Source organism: Choristoneura fumiferana, chromosome 29 (assembly GCF_025370935.1).
Source record: "Choristoneura fumiferana chromosome 29, NRCan_CFum_1, whole genome shotgun sequence".
Taxonomy (NCBI): domain Eukaryota; kingdom Metazoa; phylum Arthropoda; class Insecta; order Lepidoptera; family Tortricidae; genus Choristoneura; species Choristoneura fumiferana.
Window position 1 is genome coordinate 702,873 of NC_133500.1, and position 23,131 is coordinate 726,003.

Here is a 23,131-nt window from a genome sequence, read left to right on the forward strand (position 1 = left end):
GACTTCTATCGGGAACTTTGCAGGGGCTATTGTTACAATATGCTATACGATAATTTTGGACAAATGGCAGGTATTGCTGCACAAATTCTCGCCAGTCGTGGCAGACTCGTTCCGATCGGACAAGGTCATTGATGTGAGAAAGGCGAAAATGAATTGTAAGCAGTGCAGCGTTAGCACCTCGGTTATAGTGGGTCCCGACTGGTGTACATCTTGCGGTTCCTGGGCCGCCTTCTCAATTTCGTTGATCTGCATTTCGTGTTCAAAATCCATTTTGTCATCGTGTTGCAGTTTCTGTGCTGACTCCAAAATTTCGTCTGGCTGTATTTTCGGTTCCAAGTCCTTATTGTCATCTTGATGAGTATCCATGTCACAAAATTAAAATGTTTAAGGTCGTTCGACGTTTAAACGTTACGGTTTGAAATTACTGTAATAAACAAACGTCATCACATCTTGTTAAACATCTACCCTCATCTGTCTCATTATAACTACCCACATTTTTTAAGCTAGCTCTTAAAAGGGCTACAACACTAGTAACACCCATAAAGGCTTACATGAAATTTAAATTTATAAAAATATGCCACGAGCACTACAATCATTGATAAATTTGAAATTGATTTATTCAGATTATTCAGACATAGGTACTGTTTGTATTTGTTTGTAGATTATAAAAATCACTTATTCAAAGATTGTAGAATTTATTAGACATGTAATTATTACAATATGCGGTTAGTTTCATACTCCTGTATTATTGACAATTTACGTGACATATCTGAGGGTAGTTATAATTAAAATACGAGGACACAGTGACAGCTTGTTTATTTCAGTCGGTGGGAACATCGTACATTTGACAAAGGTATATTTTACTAGCTTAAGTCATTTTGTACAATTAACACGTGTCCAAACAACTAAATTGTACACAAAATATAATACAAAATCAGCTCAAAAGATTTATCGCCCAGTCTATATGAAGTAATTGGTGATGATGAAAAAACAAGAAGTTTTAGAGACATGGAGTACCTAGAGAAATCTAACTCAACCAAGTCTTAGAGCTAAACACTTCGTGAACATGAACAGCTGTATGACTTTATTTGAATGTTTACAAGTAATGCATATAATTACGAATATTTTTAAAATGTGATCAAATATTGGATTCTCCACAAATATTTTAGATGAAAATATCAGAATAGCCTCAGTATTTGGACTCAAATATAAGCAAGCAATCCGTTATTGTTTGTCTGAGAGTAATTCTAAGTAAAACACTGCCATTCAATAATTTCAGCATTGGATGACTGAGGGTTTATGGTTTCCACATATAGCTACCCTTTAGGCCAATGACTGTCAAATTTGGAAAAATATATCAGGTTTTATCTAAATAAAAGCGCTTTAAATGTACTGATGAAATAAAAGACCTTTTACCGTATCAACTACTTGATTCAACAACCTGAATTTATCCTATAGTTTTGCAACTAGATATATTGAGACACTAATACCCCCAAGTCTGCTAGAGCCTACAACCGCTCCCCACTCCTTTGGATTCGCGCTGGTTTATTCGACATCTTCCTCCTGAAGCATGCTGCCACCGCTTGCCTTCATGGAGGCTCGGAGCCTCTCCGACACTTCTGGCAGTTTCTTGAGAAGCAAGTGGAAGATCGGGGCTGGCATTGTTTGTTGGAGTACCTGTTAATAAACAATGACCATGAGACATTATAACAAGTGCATTTTGATAGGAAATATAGGTCCAATGAAGTGTATATCTTTCATTATCCTCGATGTACCCTCGAGGATAATGAATGATTGATGAAGAGAATTTATGTTCCAAAAGTAGTACAGTACACTATCTTTAATATTTTATACCAGTAAACAAGTCCCAGTTTCACGTTTCAAAGACTTTGTCTAGTCGAGCTTACACTCCTTACGTTAGATAATATTTACACCCAGCCAAATTTGTTTATACTAACAAACAACTTTATTGTAAAGTTTGTAAGCAAATATGAGATTAAAAACCAAAATTCGGTGGAACAAATCAATCTATATTAATAATTTCGTCAAGGTGTACGGTAGACTCGAACGAAATGCACATCAAATTGAAGAGCGTAAAAAATTAGCCAATCCGAGTCGACAACTTGTAGCCGGAAAATTCGGATTATCGAGTATTTTCAATATAAACTTGAATAAATTACTAAGTATATAATGGCGTTGCGAAGTAAACATGTCAAAGTCATCACATCAAAGTGGCGTCACGTCATCACGTGTCACAGGTTTGCATTTCGTTCTCCATTGTGACCTCTTAAGGGCCCCACACACGGTACGATTCGTCGATTTTCATCAGATCGATCGTACAGACGAATCGTACCGTATATGGGGCCCTTTAGGTCTAATTTCTTTGATTATGAGACAAGAGACATCATAGTTGTTTGGGCAAATAAGATTTAGGAGAACTATCTACTGGTGAAATACCGATACGTAGGTTAGCTGTGAAAATACGTTTGTGATAATATTAAGGCTGGGAATATACTTCAGATTTTTCGATAAGTACGACAGTCTTTACAGTGGCAAAAAACATTTTTCAAACATATTATGGGTGTACATTTTACCCGAGCGAAGGCGGGTTTTCATCTAGTATTATAATAACGTGTGGCATTGGCGCTACTTTTACTTTACGGATGGTGGTACCGTGGTACAGTTGAGCAAATATGATAAGGCAAAGAGCACCATTCATTTAATTTTGATAAGTGTCTCCTATGATATCAAAATTCTTATAGGAATTGGAGCTCTTGCATTGCACGTTATTTCGTCATATGCATACCACATGCAAATACATATATTTCATCAAGAGCAATTTTAATACTTATTTTTATTAACTTTTAATAACTAGCTGTTGACCATGGCTTTGTCTGTGAATAATTAATTTATCACTATCCTTATAAAAAAAAAAATAGCAGACCCATTATGGCAGGGAACAGCTACAACAAGGGAAAACTACCTATTTATAAAACCATTTATAATTTATAAAACTTGTATAAAATTGTTGTTATTCCGCGGGAATCACGCAATTTTCAGAGATAAAAGGTATCCTGTGTTATGTTATGCCAAATTTCATCCAAAGCCATCAAGTTGTTACTGCCTGATTCCAGTAACAAACATTTTCACAAATTTTCTCATTTATGATATTGGTTACATAGTAATAAATAATCATTAGTCCTTGTCAATCAACACCTGCTCAATATGTCTACTCTCTGGACAATGATTCAAAATCTGAAATCCTGACAAGAGTTCTTTCTTAGGAATGTTCTAATTGTAAATTATTTAAACAGTTGAATACAAAAAAATATGTTTTACTGTTTCATTATGTCTACATACAGGCTCTTCTGTGGGGTTTGGTATATCCATACTAATATTATAAATACGTAAGTGTGTGTATTTGTGTGTATGTTTGTCCGTTTTACACGCCGTAACGGAGCGACGGATCGACGTGATTTTTGGCATAGAGACAGTTTATGGGCCCGAGAGTGACATAGGCTTCTTTTTATCCTGGAAAAATGCACAGTTCCCGAGGAAACAGCGCGCGATAACCGAATTCCACGCGAGCGAAGCCGCGGGCAAAAGCAAGTTAATAATAATAATTCTTTGTTTCGAAGTATGAGTGACTCAATAGGTGTTAGTAATAAAGAGCACTTAAAAACTATATATGTATATCTTATAATGAGGCATAATACATAGGTTAGAAATACCCTAATCAACATGGTCTATTCATTTTTGTCCAGAGGATAAAGACACGTTAGCGTAAGTGAGTGAGAAAAACCGAGCGCAGATACTTGCGAGTTACATCAAGACTGGTCAAGTATCCTTGTCAAGCAACTTGTGTCTGTTAGTATTACTATTAGTAAAAGTTATGCAACTTACACCGAGCAGCTGCTGTGTCTGTCCGCAGACAGCCACGGCCTGTCCCAGGTGCTCCACGCCGGCCTCGAGGTCGCCTGCCGCCAACAGCTCCTCACCCAGTTGGATCTGTCAACAATAATGTATATTTGTGTTACAAAGAATATTGTCAAACACAGGAAGCTGTCATTGTCATTCAACCGGAGTTAGCATACATGGGGTAAGGGTAATATATTATAAGATTCTTCATAGTTCCGCAGATCTGAATAAAAAAATTAATCATCTAAATAACAGCTAATATTAGATATGTACATAAATATTTGGCATAGTTTACTCTTGAATTTTACTGAAATAAGGTTTGCATATCAATTGAAATTAATTTTTCCCACATAATTGATAACTTTAGTAGGTTAAGTTTAGATTCAGTAGCCATGAAGGTTAAGGTTCTGTCAGAACATCAGCATTGCAAAACAATTCCTGCCATCATGCTGAGCCTGGTTCCCCTTTTTGTGTCCATTTTGCTCTTTCCGCATTTGCTGTGTTCGTATTTTGTATAAGTATTCTTTTTAACTGGTGATCACAATCACTGTCAGGAATGTAGTGACTTAGAAGACGTTACCTGTTGCAGGAAGAACCTTTGCATGGCCTCATGGTCGCTCATGTCGGGCAGCGGACCACCCAATGTATGACCTTGTGATGCATTTTTACTCGCATTCTGTCTGCCTGCAACACAAAAAATTAACTTTTTGGAATTAACATTGCATGTTTTGGCATTGACTATTTAAAAGTTAAGTTTTAAGAGCTATTACCTAGATTATTAGGGGTATACAGGGGTAAATCGTTTTTTAGTTTACAATAAAATATTTTATAAGCATAAGCATAGTAATTCTGGATAAAGAGGGATTGGAGATATATTTGCCCTATGGTGGGCAAATACATGCTGATGAAACACAAAGTAATTTTAACTGAGTACTTTATCAGGTTACTTTAGCCCCGAAGAGTAACTTTGGCCATTGAAATTAACTTGTACCAGGTTTAATTATTGCAATGAAATTGACACATTGCCATATGGTTAGTACCGACCTCCCACACTTTAGTGTCTTTTATGTGACCCTTCTGTATGTGGTTTTTCTAAGGGCTAAAATTACCCTTCATTGGGGGCAAATTAGAAAAAATCCATCTACCAAAATAAATTACAAAAACATGATTCCAACAACGCTCAATTAATTTCAAGAGGTGCTTATTATCTTTTTATTGCTGTAAAAAACAAACTAAATTCACTTTCTTTGATACCTAATTGCATGTTTGTGTTTCAACTTGTGTGTCTTGTGTATTATTTCTTGCACAGTCAAGTGTGAATAATAGCGTTAATTATTGCTTCAAAACATAATATTCAAACTAAATTAAGTAATGTTACAAAATATCAGTAAAATAATTTTGAGTTGCTAATTAGAATTTTGTGTGTGAAAAATATGAAAACTAGACATATCTAGATGTGAGACTGGCCATCGGTGAGCCCAAGCTGAGAAGAACCCTGTTACCAGCAGGGTTAAGTATTTACGCTAGATTATGATTTTAAAATTATCACTATACAGGCCGATCGCGAACTCGGTTACCAATGAACTTCGATCAAAGCTACAATGTCATTGATGCGATGTTACACAATGTTTGCTCTAATTATACCACACGAACCACGCACCTGTTATGTTATTAGCATGAGTGAACATGCATTTGCGTGATAACTGAAGCGAAAATAATACAAGTGCGCAACCATCATCATTTTGTAGGTTATTCTGAAATAACTCCGCCACTGACAATGAACAGAACGATGTATTGTATGTATGAAAGTAACGTGATTTTAAATAAATAAATAGTCAATTAACAATTTTTGCACATTTGTACACACATTACAATTTCTATGCTGATTATACTGAGTACTTACGTTCCCTGAGCTTTTTTTGAAAAGAGGATCCTTACGACGTTGCTGGTCAAAATATACACAATATCCCAGGAACAGTGTGCCGGCAATACCCACTGCAATTCCGAGTGTAGTACGAGTTATCTCCATTGTAATATTGGAGTTCTTAACGATTTATTCAAGGAAATATCGGCTCGCTTTTGTTACAAAATTTCGTGATCCGCCATTTATTAGCAAAAGGGATGAATGAAAGTTGGCAGTACTGACTGACAGTCAAAAGCGTTCATAAAAAATCATTTAGTTGTGGGACTGGACCTGAGAAAATTAGAATTCACTATAGATACCTGCTGTAAATTTTAAAAATTACAATAATAAGTGGATCACAGTAATATAAATATAATTTATGTATTGTATTCTTATTGTATTTGGTTTTAAATATAATTAATATAAATATATTTGAACGCAGCTTTTTATTCCTGAAGGTTGCCATTGCAAAATTTGTCAATTGTACACATGATAAAATTTCCGATTTTCTATTATTCTTCCCAGTAAATACTTATTATTATCATATATGCCGGTCGACCCTTGTAAGAAATTTGCTTGTGAGATTCAGAGATGTCTTGTTGGTGAGTTTTTAGAAATTATTTCATTTAACAACCTCTCGGCCGACAGCCGACATGAATTCAGTCGCCATCTTTGCTTCAACCTTCAATCGCCTCTACGGATTCGCGGGCGTTTCATCGCCGTTTTTCAATGTTTCTCTCAAATAAAACGTGATTGTTCTTGTTGATAATAGTGTAAAAAGTTTCCTCCAGCACGCGTAACAGTTCAGTGTGAAAATGAGTTTTTTCGGATTCGGACAAACCGCCGATATCGAAATCGTTTTCGACGATGCTGACAAGCGGAAGGTAGCCGAGGTGAAAACGGATGACGGCAAAAAGGAGAAATTACTTCTGTATTACGATGGCGAAACGGTGTCAGGACGGGTGAATGTGACTCTTCGGAAACCGGGATCGAAACTCGAACATCAAGGTATCAAGGTCGAACTAATAGGACAGATCGAACTTTTCTACGACAGAGGTAACCATCATGAATTCATATCTCTGGTCAAAGAGCTTGCGCGGCCAGGCGATCTGCTGCAACACACATCGTATCCATTCGAGTTTGCGAACGTGGAGAAGCCTTATGAGGTGTACACGGGAGCTAACGTAAGACTGAGATACTTCCTCCGCGCGACTATCGTCCGCCGCCTCACAGACATCGTGAAGGAAGTCGACATCGCTGTCCACACGCTCTGTAGCTACCCAGACGTCCTCAACTCCATTAAAATGGAAGTAGGCATAGAGGACTGCCTGCACATAGAATTTGAATACAACAAATCAAAGTATCACCTCAAAGATGTTATAGTTGGTAAAATCTACTTCCTGCTAGTCCGTATAAAGATTAAACATATGGAAATATCCATAATAAAGAGGGAAACAACTGGGTCGGGACCTAACACATTTACTGAGAATGAAACTGTTGCAAAATATGAGATCATGGATGGAGCTCCAGTCAGGGGAGAAAGCATACCAATTAGAGTATTTTTGGCTGGATATGATTTAACACCAACCATGAGAGATATTAATAACAAATTTTCAGTGAGGTACTATTTGAATTTAGTGCTGATGGACACAGAGGACCGTCGCTACTTCAAGCAGCAGGAAGTGACTCTGTGGAGGAAGAGTGACAAGTCTAGATTGCTCTTACACAACCCTCATCATCCACAGACCCTCTCACATCCATCCGAGCCTCCGGCTCAAAGGCAGCAAACAATAGTGAATGAAGACAACACCGGAAGTGCTGTTTCCCCCTTGCACCAAGAGCACTCTCATCAACAAGGCCCTCTTCATGTGGAAGTCGAGAACCACAAACCTACTGAAATGGAGCAAGACAAACCTGAAGAAATAACTAACAAAATGTCAAATGCACACATTGAGAACAACCAAGCTGATAAGTTGAATGAAAAACCTGTAGAAAAGAGTATATCTCAAAAACCCACTCCAGCTGAAAAGCCTGTTGTAACTGAGAAGCCTGTTGTAACTGAGAAGCCTGTTGTAACTGAGAAGCCTGTTGTAGCTGAGAAGCCTGTTGTAGCTGAGAAACCTCAAGTTGCTGAAAAGCCTCAAGTGGCAGAGAAGCCGCAGATTGCAGAAAAACCAGTGCCCGTAAGCCGATCAGAGAGTGCAGAAGCTGAACCAAGTCAATAGCCGAAATGTATGTGCGCCGTCGACATATCTGTCGCCGACGACATGAACTGTATGTTTTCATATCTGAAAACAATTGTGTAGAGGTTCAAAACCAGAGTAGTATCTACGAATTGCAATATTCCATCATTGTTGGCAGTGTTAATGCCTGTGGGCGATTTACATTAGGCTCGTATTTGATTCTATCAAAACATGCTAAATCCATGTCCATCTGCTGACCCAGTGAAAGTGTATGCCTGTACTGGCCAAATGTAAATTTGGCATTGATGTAGCTCTGCTCTAAGCAGTTTTGGAGCGAGAGATGTAGCTTTTACAATTGTTCCACACAAATAATGCTTATGTTAGTTGTTAAAACAAAATGTTATAAGCAAATTCAATGACATGATCAACATAGTCTACCAGGTTTCAGGAAAACTTGTGGTAGAGACATGAACCACTTCAGTATAACAGTCCGCATGGTCATGTGGGAACTGCTCATTTGCAATATTTGTTTGTGTATAACTTATCAGGAGTCCTACGTTAAAAGGAAAAAGACTGGTATAAGAAAGTTAGAAATAATTTAAAATCAGGAGTGGGATTATTAAATAGAATGTCAGTTTAATAATATGAAGGTTTCATATTTCTGTATATTTACGAATGAAATCAAGTAATTATAACATTGAACAATTGCTACAATGAATTTATAAAATCAAATGAAATGTAGAGTAGGATAATTTTGTTGTATGAGAAGTAGTTAATACATTGCACGATTAATGCCACTGATTGCACTATCAAGAGTTATCAAACAGTTGTTTGTTCAATATGCCATTCTACAGAAAACTGTTATCTAAAAAGCTATTTGCTGTAGTGAGCATTGTTATATTTTTAAGTTTGTAAGTTTTTACAACTGAAAAAATACCTTATTATGCAACTAGTGACAACGTAATTAGTGTATTGTCACCATAAGTCATGTTACATAATGATTCACAGGCAAACCATTATCTTTTTATCGCATTTTAACAGCTACAACATCCACATAGTTAGAACCATGTATGGATCAAGATCATCATGCCATATTATAAGATGTGTGAATGAGATGAAATCTCAGAGCTGTAACATTTAATTCAAGTATTATTTTTATCAAAAAAAAAATGTAGCGTCAGGTAGCTTTTTGATTGTTGAAAAAACTCGCGTAGTAAGTGAGCACAAGTCATTTTGTGATTAATCTATCCAAACATTGAATTTTTTTAGTGTGTCTGCAACTAACGCAAAAATATCTCGCAAGTATATATTTTTACTTTGTGTTTTACACAATTATATTTTCCATTGGAACACAATTTCATTGTTAAAAGACTGCACTTGGAGCCTTACCAATTTATATCAATCAACTGCGTACGTAGCACCAATTGACATCCGAAAATCATTTAATTTGTGTATATTTATTGGTGCCCTTTCCGTTTGAGACTACGCTGCTCCACAACGAAACTTAAAACTACCGTCAGCTAAAATGTGACAAGATAAACGCTTAGAAAGAGTAGAAGGAAAGTTATGTGGGTTTCTTTGGAGATCTGTCACATTGATTGTACAAAAAAATCCATTGGCTGTTTCCCGTGGCCGGGAATTAATAAAAAAAACAACTACTTTTTTAAACGGAACTGAGATGCCACATTTTAGCGAGTGACACTCTTTCTCGGCCCGGATAATACCGACATGGAAACACCGACCCTGTTTTTCGTGTACACGCCCATAGAAACTCCTGTCAGTTTCTGTGGACGTGTACACAAAAAACAGCCGGTATTTCCATGTCGGTGTTATTCGGGCCGAGAAAAAGTGTCAACCATTTTAGCGTTCAACGGAAGGTCCGAACGATTTATTTGACCTCAGTATCAGCATAGAAGTGAATCTAAAAGACTAATCGTCTGTAAAAAGTATACTAAAATTGTATAATTATGGAGATAAATATTATTATTAGTATTTAGGTTTTAAAGAGAGATCGTGGGCCACGGGCGGAGATGCCCTCAAAATTGTATATTGTTTTTAACTATGGGTCCACTTTTATTGTATTCGGCTTTACCTCTTTACTTTAAGATGTTATGTATTTGTTTGCCTTGGCAAACTTTAGTTGTCCTGGATTGTTGCAAAGTCTGGCGCCCGCGGTCCACAATAGTTATTCATTATAATGTAAATTAGAGGAAAGTCCATATTATGTAAAACATTATTCTGTTATATGTATATCTTATTGTTTGGTTTTAGTGTCTTATTGTATAAAAGGATTATCTTTTTTTCTAATGAGATTAAGGGCGCATGTCGATTATATCATATTGTTAATAAAATGTAATATATATACAAAAGTATTAATTTATTTGCATCACGTTAAATCGTTTCCCGATTTTAATATAACACAATAACTAACTTAGACCAGACTCGCGTACTCGACGTGAAACTATTTAGGCACTACTTTTTATTTGGCTACAAGAATTATCCAAAAAGCAGCGGCTATACTCCATTTACTTAAAAAAGAAATAAAACTTAATGGTTAAATTTGCACACGTTTTCAAAACAACGATATTGTGTTAACTTCTATAGTAAAAACATAATAATACAGCTAATAAATGTACATGTAGGTATTTTTAGTCCATTTGTGTTCGAAATACCGAGAAACATGTTACAATTTGACCGTTAATTCAAACCTTAAATGGACTATTAGATAGAGCGAACTGCAAAATTTCGTACCTACTTGATACCGCGATGAAATGCACAATGGTTTCGTGATGGTTTCCCATAAAAGTGATGCTGAGAGTGAGTCCAAATTCGATAGTCTGCCGCGGCCGCGGCGGAACTTGCCGAAAGTAACAAAAAAAATGACATTTCCGGTGGAAAAAAAAGGGGCGTTATCCATCCCATTACCATTCCATCCCGTTACCCATCTGATACTAAAATAAGTCAAGACAGCAGTTAGAATTACTGGTAGATGCGGAAAAGCGAAATATGTCAGTAAAAAACCGGCCAAGGGCGTGTCGGACACGCACGCCGGAAATAGGGTTCCGTAGCCATGACGAAAAAATTAAGTAGGTAATATTTTTCTGAGGATTTCGTATTTTATACGGAATCTTCCAAGTTTAGGTATATTTTATACCTTAGGCTGCTATTTACTCTTATTATCATCAAGCAACCATAGCCGTTATGGTTTTCTTTAAAAGTTTGATATACTTACTACCATCCTGAATTTTACATTTTTTTCCACCCACCAGTTTAGATTTTAGAGGGGCGGGGGGACGCTCGATTTTAATGAAAATTTGCACTTAGAAAATCACTGAATCGAAAAATCGTCTTGGCAAACCCCTAATGGTTTTATAAGAATAAGACCTATCCAACGATTCCCCACCATATAGGGTTGGATGCGAAAAAAAAATTACCCCCACTTTACGTCCATGGGAGGTACCGTAAAAATTTTTATTTTTTTTTTTTTAATTTTTATTGTACCGTTTTGTCGGCATAGTTTACAAAATTATAGCTTTCTAGCATTGATAGTCCCTGAGCAAAGCCGCGGACAGACAGACATGGCGAAACTATAAGGGTTCCGTTTTTGACATATTGGCTCCGGAACCCTAATAATAGATAGAACGTGACTCCTTCAACGTTTAGAACCGCGATATCTCAGGAATGGTAATTGCGAGAAAAAAAGTATGAAGACCATTTTTGTAATAATTTTAAGATCTATAATTTTTTTGAGCGTCTGCTTATATTTCAGTAGGTATCAGATGAGTTAAATAACGCCCCTTTTTTCGCACCAGAAATAACATAAAACATAACTTTTTTTTTTGTTACTTTCGGCAAGTTCCGCCGCGGCAGACTATCAGATTCGGACTCAGCAACACTTTTATGGGAAACCTTGTACATTTCATCGCGGTATCAAGTAAGTACAATTTTGCAGTCCGCTCTCCATCTATATAGCAACACGAAAATTGGGCAAATGGACCAAATTGCATCGTAAAATGCCGTGACGAGGAACTTTTTCAAAACAAATTGCGTTATTTATTACGTCACTAACTGTTGTCTTGCCTGTGCGACTCCTTCCGCGTAGAATTCTTTTATCGCTACCATCCCGCGGGAACTATGCAATTTTTCGGTTAAAACTTATAAAAAATATCCTGCCCTTCCCCGGGACTCAAAACTATCTACTGCCTAGGTAGGTATACCGAATTACATCTAAATTGGTTTAGAAAGACGTAAAAGATTACAAACGAATTTAGGTACTTACTTACAAACTTTCCCATTTATAATATTAAAAGGATTTGGCTGGCAATATAATTCCAAAACCACAGCCCAATTCGTACCTACGTGTTCCCAGCGGGGTTACTCCGAAATTCGAAAATCGAAGTATGTGTCGTTCCGTCTATTTACTATTTAATATGTGAGTAAGAGGGACGGTACGATACAAACTTCGAATTTCGGAGTAGGCCCTCCTCAGGTTTGCACTTTTATCGGGTCTTTATCGTTTTTATCGCCAGCCTGTTTGTAGGTAAAACAACGTGTAATATTAGGTACAGATATTTCGCCGACCCGCCCACCAAACGCATGTCAAATTTCAATTAAATTCAATGAGGGCTATCGCGTATTTAATTCGCCACTAGAGTCTGCTAGTGTAGCGTGAGGTCTCCGAAATGTCAAATCTCATAGTTTTTGGGTGAGCTACGCGGGTTTATTTATAATTAGAATAATTTTGTGAATATTTTGCAATATCTGAAATTAATTATGGCAAATATGCGTTCCGGGGCAATGAATGTCTGTGTTTTGAGACAGTTTTGTCTTTCGGAAACCTTTGTCCTCCCTTTTTTCCGAACAAAACGGGGACTATGCAACACTGTGGCATGCTCGTTATTTTTATGGTACGGTTTAAGGTGTATTAAATATGATTTTAATCTAAACTTTGTTTCACGCCCGTAATAACAGACTTTGAAAGCCATACTTAAAAACCTCACGCAACAGTGCGCCATCTAGTGAGACAAAAAACGATAGCCCTCATTGAAATCGAATAATATCCTGAAAATATTGGAGAATCTCAAATTGATTTTTGTTTAAATGATATTATAACGGATAACTCACGTCTTAAACCGAGTTTAGCTCGACATGTTTCAGGCTATTTCGTAGCCCTTCCTCTCAGGAGCACGCGACTCGGCGGCTGCCGCAACACGCACACTACCTACGCGCCACTGCTCTGCTCTGTCCTCTGTCCCTTCGATTCTGAGTAGGAAAAGCCATATTTTTTCAAATTTGAAAAAAAAAAGAATATACATCTGTACACGAAAACGCCCATCAATTAACTAAAACTTTTACTTTTTTTTATTGCTCACCCGCGACCTTATGATAGGGTCGTTTGTTTATGCGGTTCCTCCACCTCCAGACTGTAAGAACACACATAAATCACACAAACCCATCCTCACCACCACCACCACACTACACTGAAGCGTTTCGAACTCAACATGAAGCTCTCATCTTCAGAGCAATACAACCGTTCACCATGCTACCAGAAGTTTGTTGAGTCATATTACTTATTCTGTGGTTGAGTGTAACATTGCATAAGAACGCAGGTGAGCAAAGTGTACTTGTTTTAGTTCTCTAACGTAAACAAGGTAAGGGCGGAGTTAGCGATATTCCTACGAAACCGAGCCTTAGGTAGGTACCTTTTTATTTGAAAAGAATAATGAGCCATCTAGTGATGTGCTTAATATACCTAATGTCCACGAACGGCCATGATTTGATTGCTCGTCGTCGCAAAACCAACTTCCATTACAAAATTAGGATTAGAGGCATCGCAAATCCACTTAAACGCTTCTTAAACGCCGCTAACTCACTCGTGCATAATTACGGATATTTTTATGACTAACGGGTAATATGTTAATTATCTTTATTAGAGCTTTGCGGCTTTTACTCCCACTCAAATAATACGGTTGCGATAGAAGGCGACCGGCACCGCAAAAAAAGCATTGCAAATGTATATATATATTATGTATAACGAGATAAGGTACTCTTAGGTATATTTCGCAATGAAAGACCATGGTTCGCCAATCAGTTTCCCTATGATAATTATGATAAAAGACGCATTAAATTTCTATAGGTAGAACTTTGTCAAAAATCAGCGACGGCTATTCATTCCGACATAGCCAAGCTAATTAGCTCGTTGAAGTGGCAATGGGCAGGTCATTATAGCACGGAGAAAGATGGCCGTTGGGGCCGCAAAGTTCTCGAGTGGAGACCGCGGATCGACAAGCGCAGCGTAGTACGTCCACCAACGAGATGGACGGATGACCTGGTTAAAGTCGCGGGTTCACGGTGGATGCTAAATGCAAGCTTCTGCAACCGAAGCAACTGGAGGTCTATGGGGGCGGCCATGTCTAACAAGGGACGTCCTACGGCTGAGATGATGATGATGATTCCTTGATTAAGGTAGAGCCAGATTTCCACACCGCTTCCGCGCCTTTCAAAAGACGGCATCAAAATTTTCTTTTGCACTAGGAAGTGGCGTCCCTTGCCATCTGGCGACTAGTAGAGGGAGCGATCCTCTTGCTTTACCACAAAGCCGGCTCTGTCAAAAACATCTGAACTCAAGCGGTCACGAAATGTCTGAGTGCTTAGCTGGCCCCGATATTTATGATGATGATTCCTGATTTCATTACCCAGATGTGCTCACGAATTAGTTAGTAATTAATAATGACTACAACTACTGCATACAGTAGAATAGATGCAGCATAAAGGTACAGAGAGGGAGCGTGAAGTGGTCCACATAGTCTTTTATTTATTCCACTCGCTTAGTAACTTGTTAATTAAGATGTAAACCATAATAAATACAAACAACAAAGCTTTCTCCTGTTTTTTCCAGAGAATAATTTTCAAGAGGTGCGCTGCGAGCGCGTGTTTGAATCGATGCGTTTGTGCTGCATCAAGTTCAAGCCGCAGTCGCTCGTGTGTTCGGGATACGACTTGGAGCCACGCCAGTTCGCGCCCGACACTGAGAAGCTCGACAAGTCTAAGGTAAGGTAACACCCCAGACAACAATCGAGCGCGTCAATATTCTTAGGGAACCGCAAACAACAATCGAGCGCGTCAATATTCTTAGGGAACCCGCAAACAACAATCGAGCGCGTCAATATTCTTAGGGAACCCGCAAACAACAATCGAGCGCGTCAATATTCTTAGGAACCCGCAAACAACAATCGAGCGCGTCAATATTCTTAGGGAACCCGTAAACAACAATCGAGCGCGTCAATTTCTTAGGAACCCGCAAACAACAATCGAGCGCGTCAATATTCTTAGGGAACCCGCAAACAACAATCGAGCGCGTCAATATTCTTAGGGAACCGCAAACAACAATCGAGCGCGTCAATATTCTTAGGGAACCCGCAAACAACAATCGAGCGCGTCAATATTCTTAGGGAACCCGCAAACAACAATCGAGCGCGTCAATATTCTTAGGGAACCCGCAAACAACAATCGAGCGCGTCAATATTCTTAAGGAACCCGCAAACAACAATCGAGCGCGTCAATATTCTTAGGGAACCCGCAAACAACAATCGAGCGCGTCAATATTCTTAGGGAACCCGCAAACAACAATCGAGCGCGTCAATATTCTTAGGGAACCCGTAAACAACAATCGAGTGCCTCAATCTATATATATAAAAGAAGAAACTGACTGACTGACTTATAGATCAACGCACAGCCCAAACCGCTGGGTCTAGAAACTTGAAATTTGGAATATATGTTCCTTAATAGGTGTAGACGCGCACTAAGAAAGGATTTTTCGAAATTCTCACGGGATAGGAATAAATGGGATTTGTATTTTCACTTTTAATTAATGACCCTATTTCCGTAACTATAATTATTTGAGACTTCAAATTTGACGAACAAGTAGGTAATAGGAACAGCTAAAAAAATTTTCAGAATTTATCAAAATTCCCACGGGATAGGAAAAAAATGGGATTTGTATTTTCACTTCAAAATGGCCCTATTTGCGTAACTGTAATTATTAGAAACTTCAAATTTGGCATGGAAGTAGGTAATACTAACAGTTAAAAACGATTTTCAGGATTTTCCGAAATTCCCACGGGATAGTGAATACAATGGGATTATATATTCGCTTCAAAGTGGCCCTAACTCCGTAATATTAGAGACTTCAAATTTGGCATGCAGGTAGATAATACTAATAGGTAAAAACTGTTTCAATGATTTTCCGAATATCCCACGGGATAAAACGAATAAAGAGAATTTTATATACCAATTGAATCAGAAAACGCATAAGCTAAACCAATAAAACTGGGGACTGGAGATTTGGCAAACTGATGTAAATCTGGTAACAATTATTTAGCAGTGACATCCTGCTCATCCTGGCGAGGATCGTCTCCGTAGAAGGGAACTCCTCAAAAGTTGATGGCACACGCAAAAGATTTTACATGATTGTTAAATTTCAATGACAATGCGTTTATATGATATACACCGCCTGATGCTGCAGCCAGGGTCGTCTGCTGATGACTGAACTCCTCAAGGGCTGATAGCATAGATACGAAATTTTACATGTACGTTCAACGAGCTGACACAATTACTTTGCTCACCCGCGACCTTTATGATAGCTACTTTTGTGCCCATGCAATGTGTGTTCATGCAGTTCCTCCACCTCCACACTGTAAGAACACACACAAATCACACAAATCCATCTATCACCACTAACACTTTACACTGACGCGTTTCGAACTCAACCAGATCTCATCTTCAGAGCAACACAACCGTTCAGCATGCTACGGTGTGAAATTTGGCATAGATGAACCTAAAGTTATACAGAGGTGCACTAGGTAAGATTTTCAGAAAATCCCATGGAATAGGAAAATATCACAACTTTGTTTGTTTCTTTGTTTGTTAGGGGTAATCTCTTAAACTATTGAGCTGATTTAAATAATTCTTTTATCAATAGAAAGATACACCTATCACTGATTGACATTTCCGCAGAATAAAAATAAGTTTCAATTTTGAGGCAGATTTTCAAAATTATTTCAATAACAGTAATTCATGTCCCGCGGGAACTTTACAATTTCTCGGGATATAATCCTATATGGTGTATAAAGTCGCGGGCAAAAGAAACGCGTAGTACTTTAACGTTTTCTAAAATTCCAACCTTGAATCAGCGAAGCAGGGTTTCAAAGCTGGTAAGAATCATAATTAATTACGTATGTAAGTTGATTTTTGTATTACAAAATTTGCACCATCTGTCTAAAAAAAAATCTGTCCGTATTTGTATTTCCATGTAATCCTCCGAAAAATTAATCAAAACACGAAAAAAGGATCGCAGAAAGTAAATGTATGTTACTCCAAATTTAACGCGAGCGAAGCCGCGGGCAAAAGCTAGTATTCTTACTAAGGTAACCGCAGACAATCAAAGTGCGTCAACTACTTGTCTATGGTAACAAGCAAACAACAATAAAGGCTCAGCTCAATCAATCAATAGACGAAGGTCTATAATCAATAATCAAAATGGTTAAGACAAGAACAAAGCGCGTCAACAGTATAGTCTAAGCTGGTAACGTGTCAAAGCTTTTTGTACCTATTGATAAAACAAACAATAGGTATACTAACCTAATCTCGTCCTACTTTTTTTTGTTTGTTAGCCTGTTAGTGTCCCCCACTACTGGACAAAGGCCTCCCCTTCTTTCCGCCTCTCGTCCCTATCGAGAGCATGCTCCTGCCACTCTTATTTGATATGCGTCCAACTCGTCCCGCCATCTCCTTGCAGAATAAAAAAAATAGACAATGAACAGGATAATAAACAATCTTTTTTCTTTTCAGTAAATAATGGACAAGCGTCAACGCAGCCAACCCCTAGGAAAAAGGAGTTGGATTTTCAAGTACCCAAGGACTTTTCAGCTGACTTTTACAGTGCTGGGACTCGGCATTTTCTTCTCGAAACCGCTGTACGATATCTTCTTGAGACCGCGCGAGCCTTTTGACTATTCCGAACCACCGACAACTTTCACCAAAAGACAATCCAAAGTCTTGAATCCAGAGGCTTGAGTTGATTTTAATATAGGTATAGTTTTGTTTAATATTATTATGGAATCAGTTTCCAAAGCAAGAGAGAGACTCGCAAAATATCCAATCATTTTCGCGAAGTGCGCTAGGCAAAGCGCGTTGTACGCTCGGTGTGTGTTACTTTTAGAAGACCAAGTGAAAAAAGACAGTTGTGCTAAGGAGTTCCAGGAATTCAAAGCTTGCCTGCAATCTGCTGCCAAGGATATGAAAACAAGGATCTAACATGAAAGTTAAAGAGTTTATAGACTTGCCTTTGAAATACCATATTTTTATAGGAACGGTTATAAGAATTGCTCTGATCGTGTATGGAGACATACATGATAATCTTTACGATGTCCCATACACAGATGTTGATTATAAAGTGTTCACGGACGCCGCTCGGCATGTTGTTAATGGAAATTCTCCATACAAACGTCATACATACAGATACAGTCCTTTGGTAGCTTACCTTTTGGTACCGAATATTATCCTCGGAAGAAACTTCGGGAAAATACTCTTTTCTGTCTTTGATATCTTAGTCACTATCGCCGTGAAATCTTTAGTGCGGTACCAACTGGGATCTAAAAAGGAAAACGTGACAAGGATTTCTACTTATTGCTCTTTATTTTGGCTTTACAATCCTCTAAGCATTGGCATCTCCACGAGAGGCAATGCCGATTCTGTTCCGTGCTTTTTCATTATACTTTCGATATTGTTTTTACAAACTGAGGTAGTTAAATCGTCATTCAAGTACGCCCTTTCTGGTATTTTGCTGGGTGTATCTATTCATCTGCGGTTATACCCTTTGGCATTTAGCTTTCCAATGTATTTGTCTTTGGGCGAATATAAGATCAACAGAAAAACAAATTTGAAAGAAGGCATCATAGCACTCCTGCCCAACGCGAAGCAATTGACTTTAGCGTCAAGTTGCGTTGTAACTTTGTTCTTACTCACCTACGGAATGTATTTGTTATACGGCTACGAATTTTTATTCGAGACCTACATCTACCATTTATTCAGGAAGGACACGAGGCATAACTTCTCTGTGCTCTTCTACTATTCTTACTTGACAATGGATCAGCTAGCATTTGATATTGTAAAGGCGCTGTCGCAAATATTTGAATGCGTTATTTTGTTTGTCGCTAGTTTGACATTCGGTTGTGACCCCAAGACTTTGCCGTTCGCATTGTTTTCCAAGCGGTCGTTTTAGTTGCGTTCAATAGCGTGATGACGTCACAGTATTTCGTGTGGTTCTTGTCTTTACTACCATTAGTAGTGCACGATTTCAGAGTGAAATCAGCGAACGCTTTATTCTTGACTCTGATCTGGGTTTTCGCTCAAGGCGCCTGGTTGTTTTATGCTTATTTGTTAGAATTCAAATGTAGAGAGGTGTTTATACTTATTTGGCTGAAGAGTATTGTGTTTTTCTGCGCCAATATTTTTGTGTTAGGCCAACTCGTTAGGAGCTATACGCCAGAATATGGCTTCGGTCAAATTCGTGGTTCGAAAGAAAAACATAAGTAGCTAGCATTGAGTGCAATGAATTTGTTAATAGAATAGAAAGTTGTAGATATAGTTAATGGATTTTATCATTAAATAAATAATAAAATTAAATCCTAATATTTTATTTTCCAACAACAGTTTACTAACATTAAAACCACTAACTCATGTTATATTAATTAATTAGAAATGCATTGGCAAATTACTTGTATTCATAGCCAACTAATTCATGCGCACCAAAATTCAATAATTAAACTAAACTTGCAATGAACCTATTAAAAAAAGGCTAATTCGTTAACCATAAAATTTGAATCTGTTAAGGTCAAAAAACTCAGGTCAAGATTTGACAGACTAATTAGTATTGATTACTTTCATATTGTGATACCTGTATTGCCTGCGTTGGATTGCGTTTATCTCAGAAACGCAAGTTTTCTTGGACACACTTAAAATATAACAATTAAAAAGTATGAATGATTCATTGCAAGCCCGGGAACTATTTCTTCTCAGGCATATTGACTTTGGTGAGGTCTTCGGTCTCTCCCTGAGACATGTTGGAAAGCTTTTTGCCGATCCGCTCGTGCACGTCTAGATATTTGGCGACGCAGCGGTCCAGGCATACTGACTCGCCTTTCCCTGAATAACAAAAGATACAAACTGATAATATTGGTAAAGTAACAGCAACTTATAAAAGGATGTAGATTAACAAAAAGGATCCTTTGTTCCTTTTGTTCCTACTGAAAGTAGATCCATTTTTTTTTATCTATTACTTTAAGAAGGCTTAAGTACACCAAATGTGACTATGTCAGCCTCAAGCCACAGAGAACAAGCCAAAATAAAAAAAAAATAGTAGAGTATCCTTTTTGTTAAACTACGTCCATTATGCTATTGTATATCCTACTTTATTATATAGTTGTATTCCTTACTGATATTATAAATGAGAATGTAAGGTAGATATGCTGTTCGTTTCTTCATTCTTAAGCCGCAGAACCGATTTGGATGAAATTTTTTATAGTGATAGTTGGAGATTGGGAAGGAAAAAGGATATTTTTTATCCCGGAAAATTGCGTTCCCGCGGTATAGCGATAAACGAAATCTCCGCAGACGGAACCGTGGGAAAAAGCTAGTAATATAAATGCCAAAGAAAGCGAGTGTCTGCGTGTATGTTTCTTACTCTTTCACACTAAAACATATGGACAGATTTAGATGAAGTTTGGTATGTAGATAGCAGGATTTTGGGTAGGTACACAATAGACTATATTTGACAACAATTTTCCTACAGGCATCGGGATTTACGCATAGCGTATAAAGTCCGAAATCTTAACTACTAGAGACATTTGAAACTTAGAAGTTGTGACTTATGATAGTTGCGATAGATGGCACCACACACCACTGTTGGCATATACACGCAATCAAGATTTTCGAATTATTATATTATTATAACTGTGTCCCACTGCTTTTCGAATAACAAGTGGAATTTAAATCATTCCTCATAGTGATGAGATGAATCATTTTCGGAACAGACTGACCATTCTGAATTTCTTAGAATCCAATATTATTTTATTCTTGTGGACCCATGTGGACTGGTTAAGTAACCAGTGACATGGGTAACTGTGATGTGATGTAACTTATTGATTTGGTTCCTCAACTAACCAAGTTCAGGCTCATGGTACTTGACGGGTATGCACTTGTGATGACACGCTGACACAAGTCGGTTGTACATGTCGGACATCATCTCAATCTCTAGCTCTTGCACCAACTGCAGCTTGGCGGGGTCCAACTGGGGCATCGCCATCTTTTATATTATATCGCGCTCGTAAGTTCTGGAAAGAATGAGAGGCTACACTTTTATACTGTTACATAACATGTTTTAACCTTTCACGTTGTCTTGCTCGCACTTAAATATTTGCTGTCGCGCTCGCACAGATGAGTTTATACGAATGCAAACAAAACAAACAGAGACAGCATCACACTTATCCATCAAATAAATTTAATCAATGGATGGTGATTTAATAAATAGAATGTTTTTTTTTTTCCCAGGATTTTACCCTATTTTAATGTTTAATGGCAGGCAAGTATATTTATCCCTTTCAAACCCAACCAATATGATTGGATTGTGCGGGTGAATTACATTTGAATTTCAATTTGACATGGATAACGTCCACTGTCATAACTCTTACACTTGAATTTTGAACTTGACACGGATTGTACATAAAGTCCATTGTTCTAACTCTTTTCATACTGGGCTTGGTCAAAAGGGTTATTAAATTTCCAATAAAAACACAAAAAGTACAAACATTAACTTCTTCGCCAGATGTTTGGCAGGCCACATGTTTGACTTGGCTGATCAAAACCATTTATAACAACATAGAAAGGACAGCAATTTTTTGTTGCTAGACATGGTTACTCATTATGACCAATGTTATTTTGGTATATAAGATTGTGTTAGGACTTTTTTACTGGTTGTAACATCCAATATGTCATTCTAACTGGTGTTGCTATTATAGGTTTTGAGTGCAGTGCGATTTCACAAACCTACAAATTCAAAGTTTCCTGTAACTGTCAGGGTACTCTCCTTCGTTAGATCTGCGCATGCGTTCCCGCGCTTTCATGTTCTCCAGACGGCGCGCATTGATGCTGTTTCGGGAGACCACAAATAGGGACAAACTTGTTACTGTTATTGCAACCCTGAAATACCACAGTGCATCAATTTGTGAGAAAAACTTTGAAATCTAATCTGGAAATAAATGTAAATTAATCAAGGTTTGACAATACTTTTATATTAACTACCTATTTGCACCTCGAGAGTTTTGTAACTTATTTTTTTTATAAAAATTATGTTCCATCTTTCGAACTATACTAAATCAATTTGTTTCTCCACTAAAACAAAGCAAGGTAAATTACTGAAATGGATATGGACCTTGGCAAAGTAATTCCAAAATCAATTTATTACTCCATTTCTGTTGATGATAAAGTGCCAGTACTTGATGAAATTTAGTTTTTGATTACATATGTGTCTTACTTAACTAGCACATAAAAATTGTTTAAAACCTCGTTCCTAATTCTTAACGAAGTTTTACAGGGTAGCATAGTAATTTGTTGCGTTTCTTTTTTATACTTCTTTCTATTTTCCATTTTGATTGACACTTTTGAGGAAAAATTGCTTCAGCTCCTATTTTCCTTGGTGCACCGTAGCTTTTTTAAATCATTATGAATTATGTGAATGGAGTTAATCTGGGCTTTTCCTAATATTTTTTTCCACACGGGCTATCAACTCGTTTAAAAAATTGTATAATAAAATATTAAATTATCGAGGCTCACCGCAAAATACTTTTTAAATAAACACTTTTAAATTTTTTATTATTGAAGTAATTACCACGACAGTGCTATTTTTCCAAATTTTCCAAGCGGCATACTATTCTCGTGAATGAAAATTCTAGACAAGTCAGACAAGATGAAAAATGTGAGGTTAGGTTTTTAGTATTAGTATGTGACACGTTATGTCATACACTGGTGGCGCTACTGTGCATGTATCTGAGAAACGAGCGTTTTTCAACCT

General features: G+C 37.5%; 5 protein-coding genes and 1 pseudogene across 8 annotated transcripts; 4 read left to right on the forward strand and 2 right to left on the reverse strand.

Annotated features, from left to right (window-relative positions):
• Positions 1-799: 799 nt before the first annotated feature.
• On the reverse strand, positions 800-6,062 carry LOC141444359 (mitochondrial import receptor subunit TOM20 homolog). Its single transcript, XM_074109896.1, is given in 5 exon segments — positions 800-1,677; positions 3,904-4,008; positions 4,499-4,602; positions 5,822-5,845; positions 5,848-6,062. Coding segments are annotated over 5 exon segments (465 nt in total). The 5' UTR covers positions 5,948-6,062; the 3' UTR covers positions 800-1,545.
• Positions 6,063-6,270: 208 nt separating this feature from the next.
• LOC141444362 (cx9C motif-containing protein 4) lies at positions 6,271-17,943 on the forward strand. Its single transcript, XM_074109901.1, has 3 exons — positions 6,271-6,423; positions 14,903-15,054; positions 17,854-17,943. The coding sequence occupies exons 1-3, from the start codon at positions 6,369-6,371 to the stop codon at positions 17,854-17,856; spliced, it is 210 nt and encodes a 69-aa protein (XP_073966002.1). The 5' UTR covers positions 6,271-6,368; the 3' UTR covers positions 17,857-17,943.
• LOC141444357 (vacuolar protein sorting-associated protein 26B-like) lies at positions 6,471-8,587 on the forward strand. Its single transcript, XM_074109895.1, has one exon. It carries the CDS (start codon positions 6,637-6,639, stop codon positions 8,044-8,046), a length of 1,410 nt encoding a protein of 469 aa, XP_073965996.1. The 5' UTR covers positions 6,471-6,636; the 3' UTR covers positions 8,047-8,587.
• A 71-nt stretch (positions 17,944-18,014) lies between the features above and the next one.
• On the forward strand, positions 18,015-18,318 carry LOC141444363 (NADH dehydrogenase [ubiquinone] 1 alpha subcomplex assembly factor 8). Its single transcript, XM_074109902.1, has one exon. It carries the CDS (start codon positions 18,118-18,120, stop codon positions 18,316-18,318), a length of 201 nt encoding a protein of 66 aa, XP_073966003.1. The 5' UTR covers positions 18,015-18,117.
• Position 18,319: 1 nt separating this feature from the next.
• Positions 18,320-19,689, forward strand: LOC141444358 (GPI mannosyltransferase 1 pseudogene; annotated as a pseudogene).
• Positions 19,685-23,096, reverse strand: LOC141444360 (mitochondrial import inner membrane translocase subunit Tim10-like). 4 transcript variants are annotated; one of them, XM_074109898.1, is made up of 4 exons: positions 22,894-23,091; positions 22,112-22,260; positions 21,226-21,395; positions 19,685-20,208 (listed from the first exon to the last, which is right to left on the reverse strand). In XM_074109898.1, the coding sequence occupies exons 3-4, from the start codon at positions 21,365-21,367 to the stop codon at positions 20,069-20,071; spliced, it is 282 nt and encodes a 93-aa protein (XP_073965999.1). In that variant the 5' UTR covers positions 21,368-21,395; positions 22,112-22,260; positions 22,894-23,091; the 3' UTR covers positions 19,685-20,068. The 4 variants fall into 4 exon arrangements, with proteins under 4 accessions (XP_073965999.1, XP_073965998.1, XP_073966001.1 ...); XM_074109897.1 differs by having other exon boundaries at positions 22,108-22,260; positions 22,894-23,086; XM_074109900.1 differs by lacking the exon at positions 22,112-22,260 and having other exon boundaries at positions 22,949-23,096.
• Positions 23,097-23,131: the final 35 nt, after the last annotated feature.

What these genes read in the sequence shown, in the direction of transcription:
- LOC141444362 (XM_074109901.1), top strand. Translation starts at nt 6,369, where the DNA reads ATGCCGGTCGACCCTTGTAAGAAATTTGCTTGTGAGATTCAGAGATGT. An exon ending in GATTCAGAGATGTCTTGTTG is followed by an intron (nt 6,424 to 14,902) that starts GTGAGTTTTTAG and finishes TGTTTTTTCCAG; the next exon opens with AGAATAATTTTCAAGAGGTG.
- LOC141444357 (XM_074109895.1), top strand. Translation starts at nt 6,637, where the DNA reads ATGAGTTTTTTCGGATTCGGACAAACCGCCGATATCGAAATCGTTTTC.
- LOC141444363 (XM_074109902.1), top strand. Translation starts at nt 18,118, where the DNA reads ATGGAATCAGTTTCCAAAGCAAGAGAGAGACTCGCAAAATATCCAATC.
- LOC141444360 (XM_074109900.1), bottom strand. Translation starts at nt 21,367, where the DNA reads ATGGCGATGCCCCAGTTGGACCCCGCCAAGCTGCAGTTGGTGCAAGAG. An exon ending in GTACCATGAGCCTGAACTTG is followed by an intron (nt 20,209 to 21,225) that starts GTTAGTTGAGGA and finishes TTTGTTATTCAG; the next exon opens with GGAAAGGCGAGTCAGTATGC.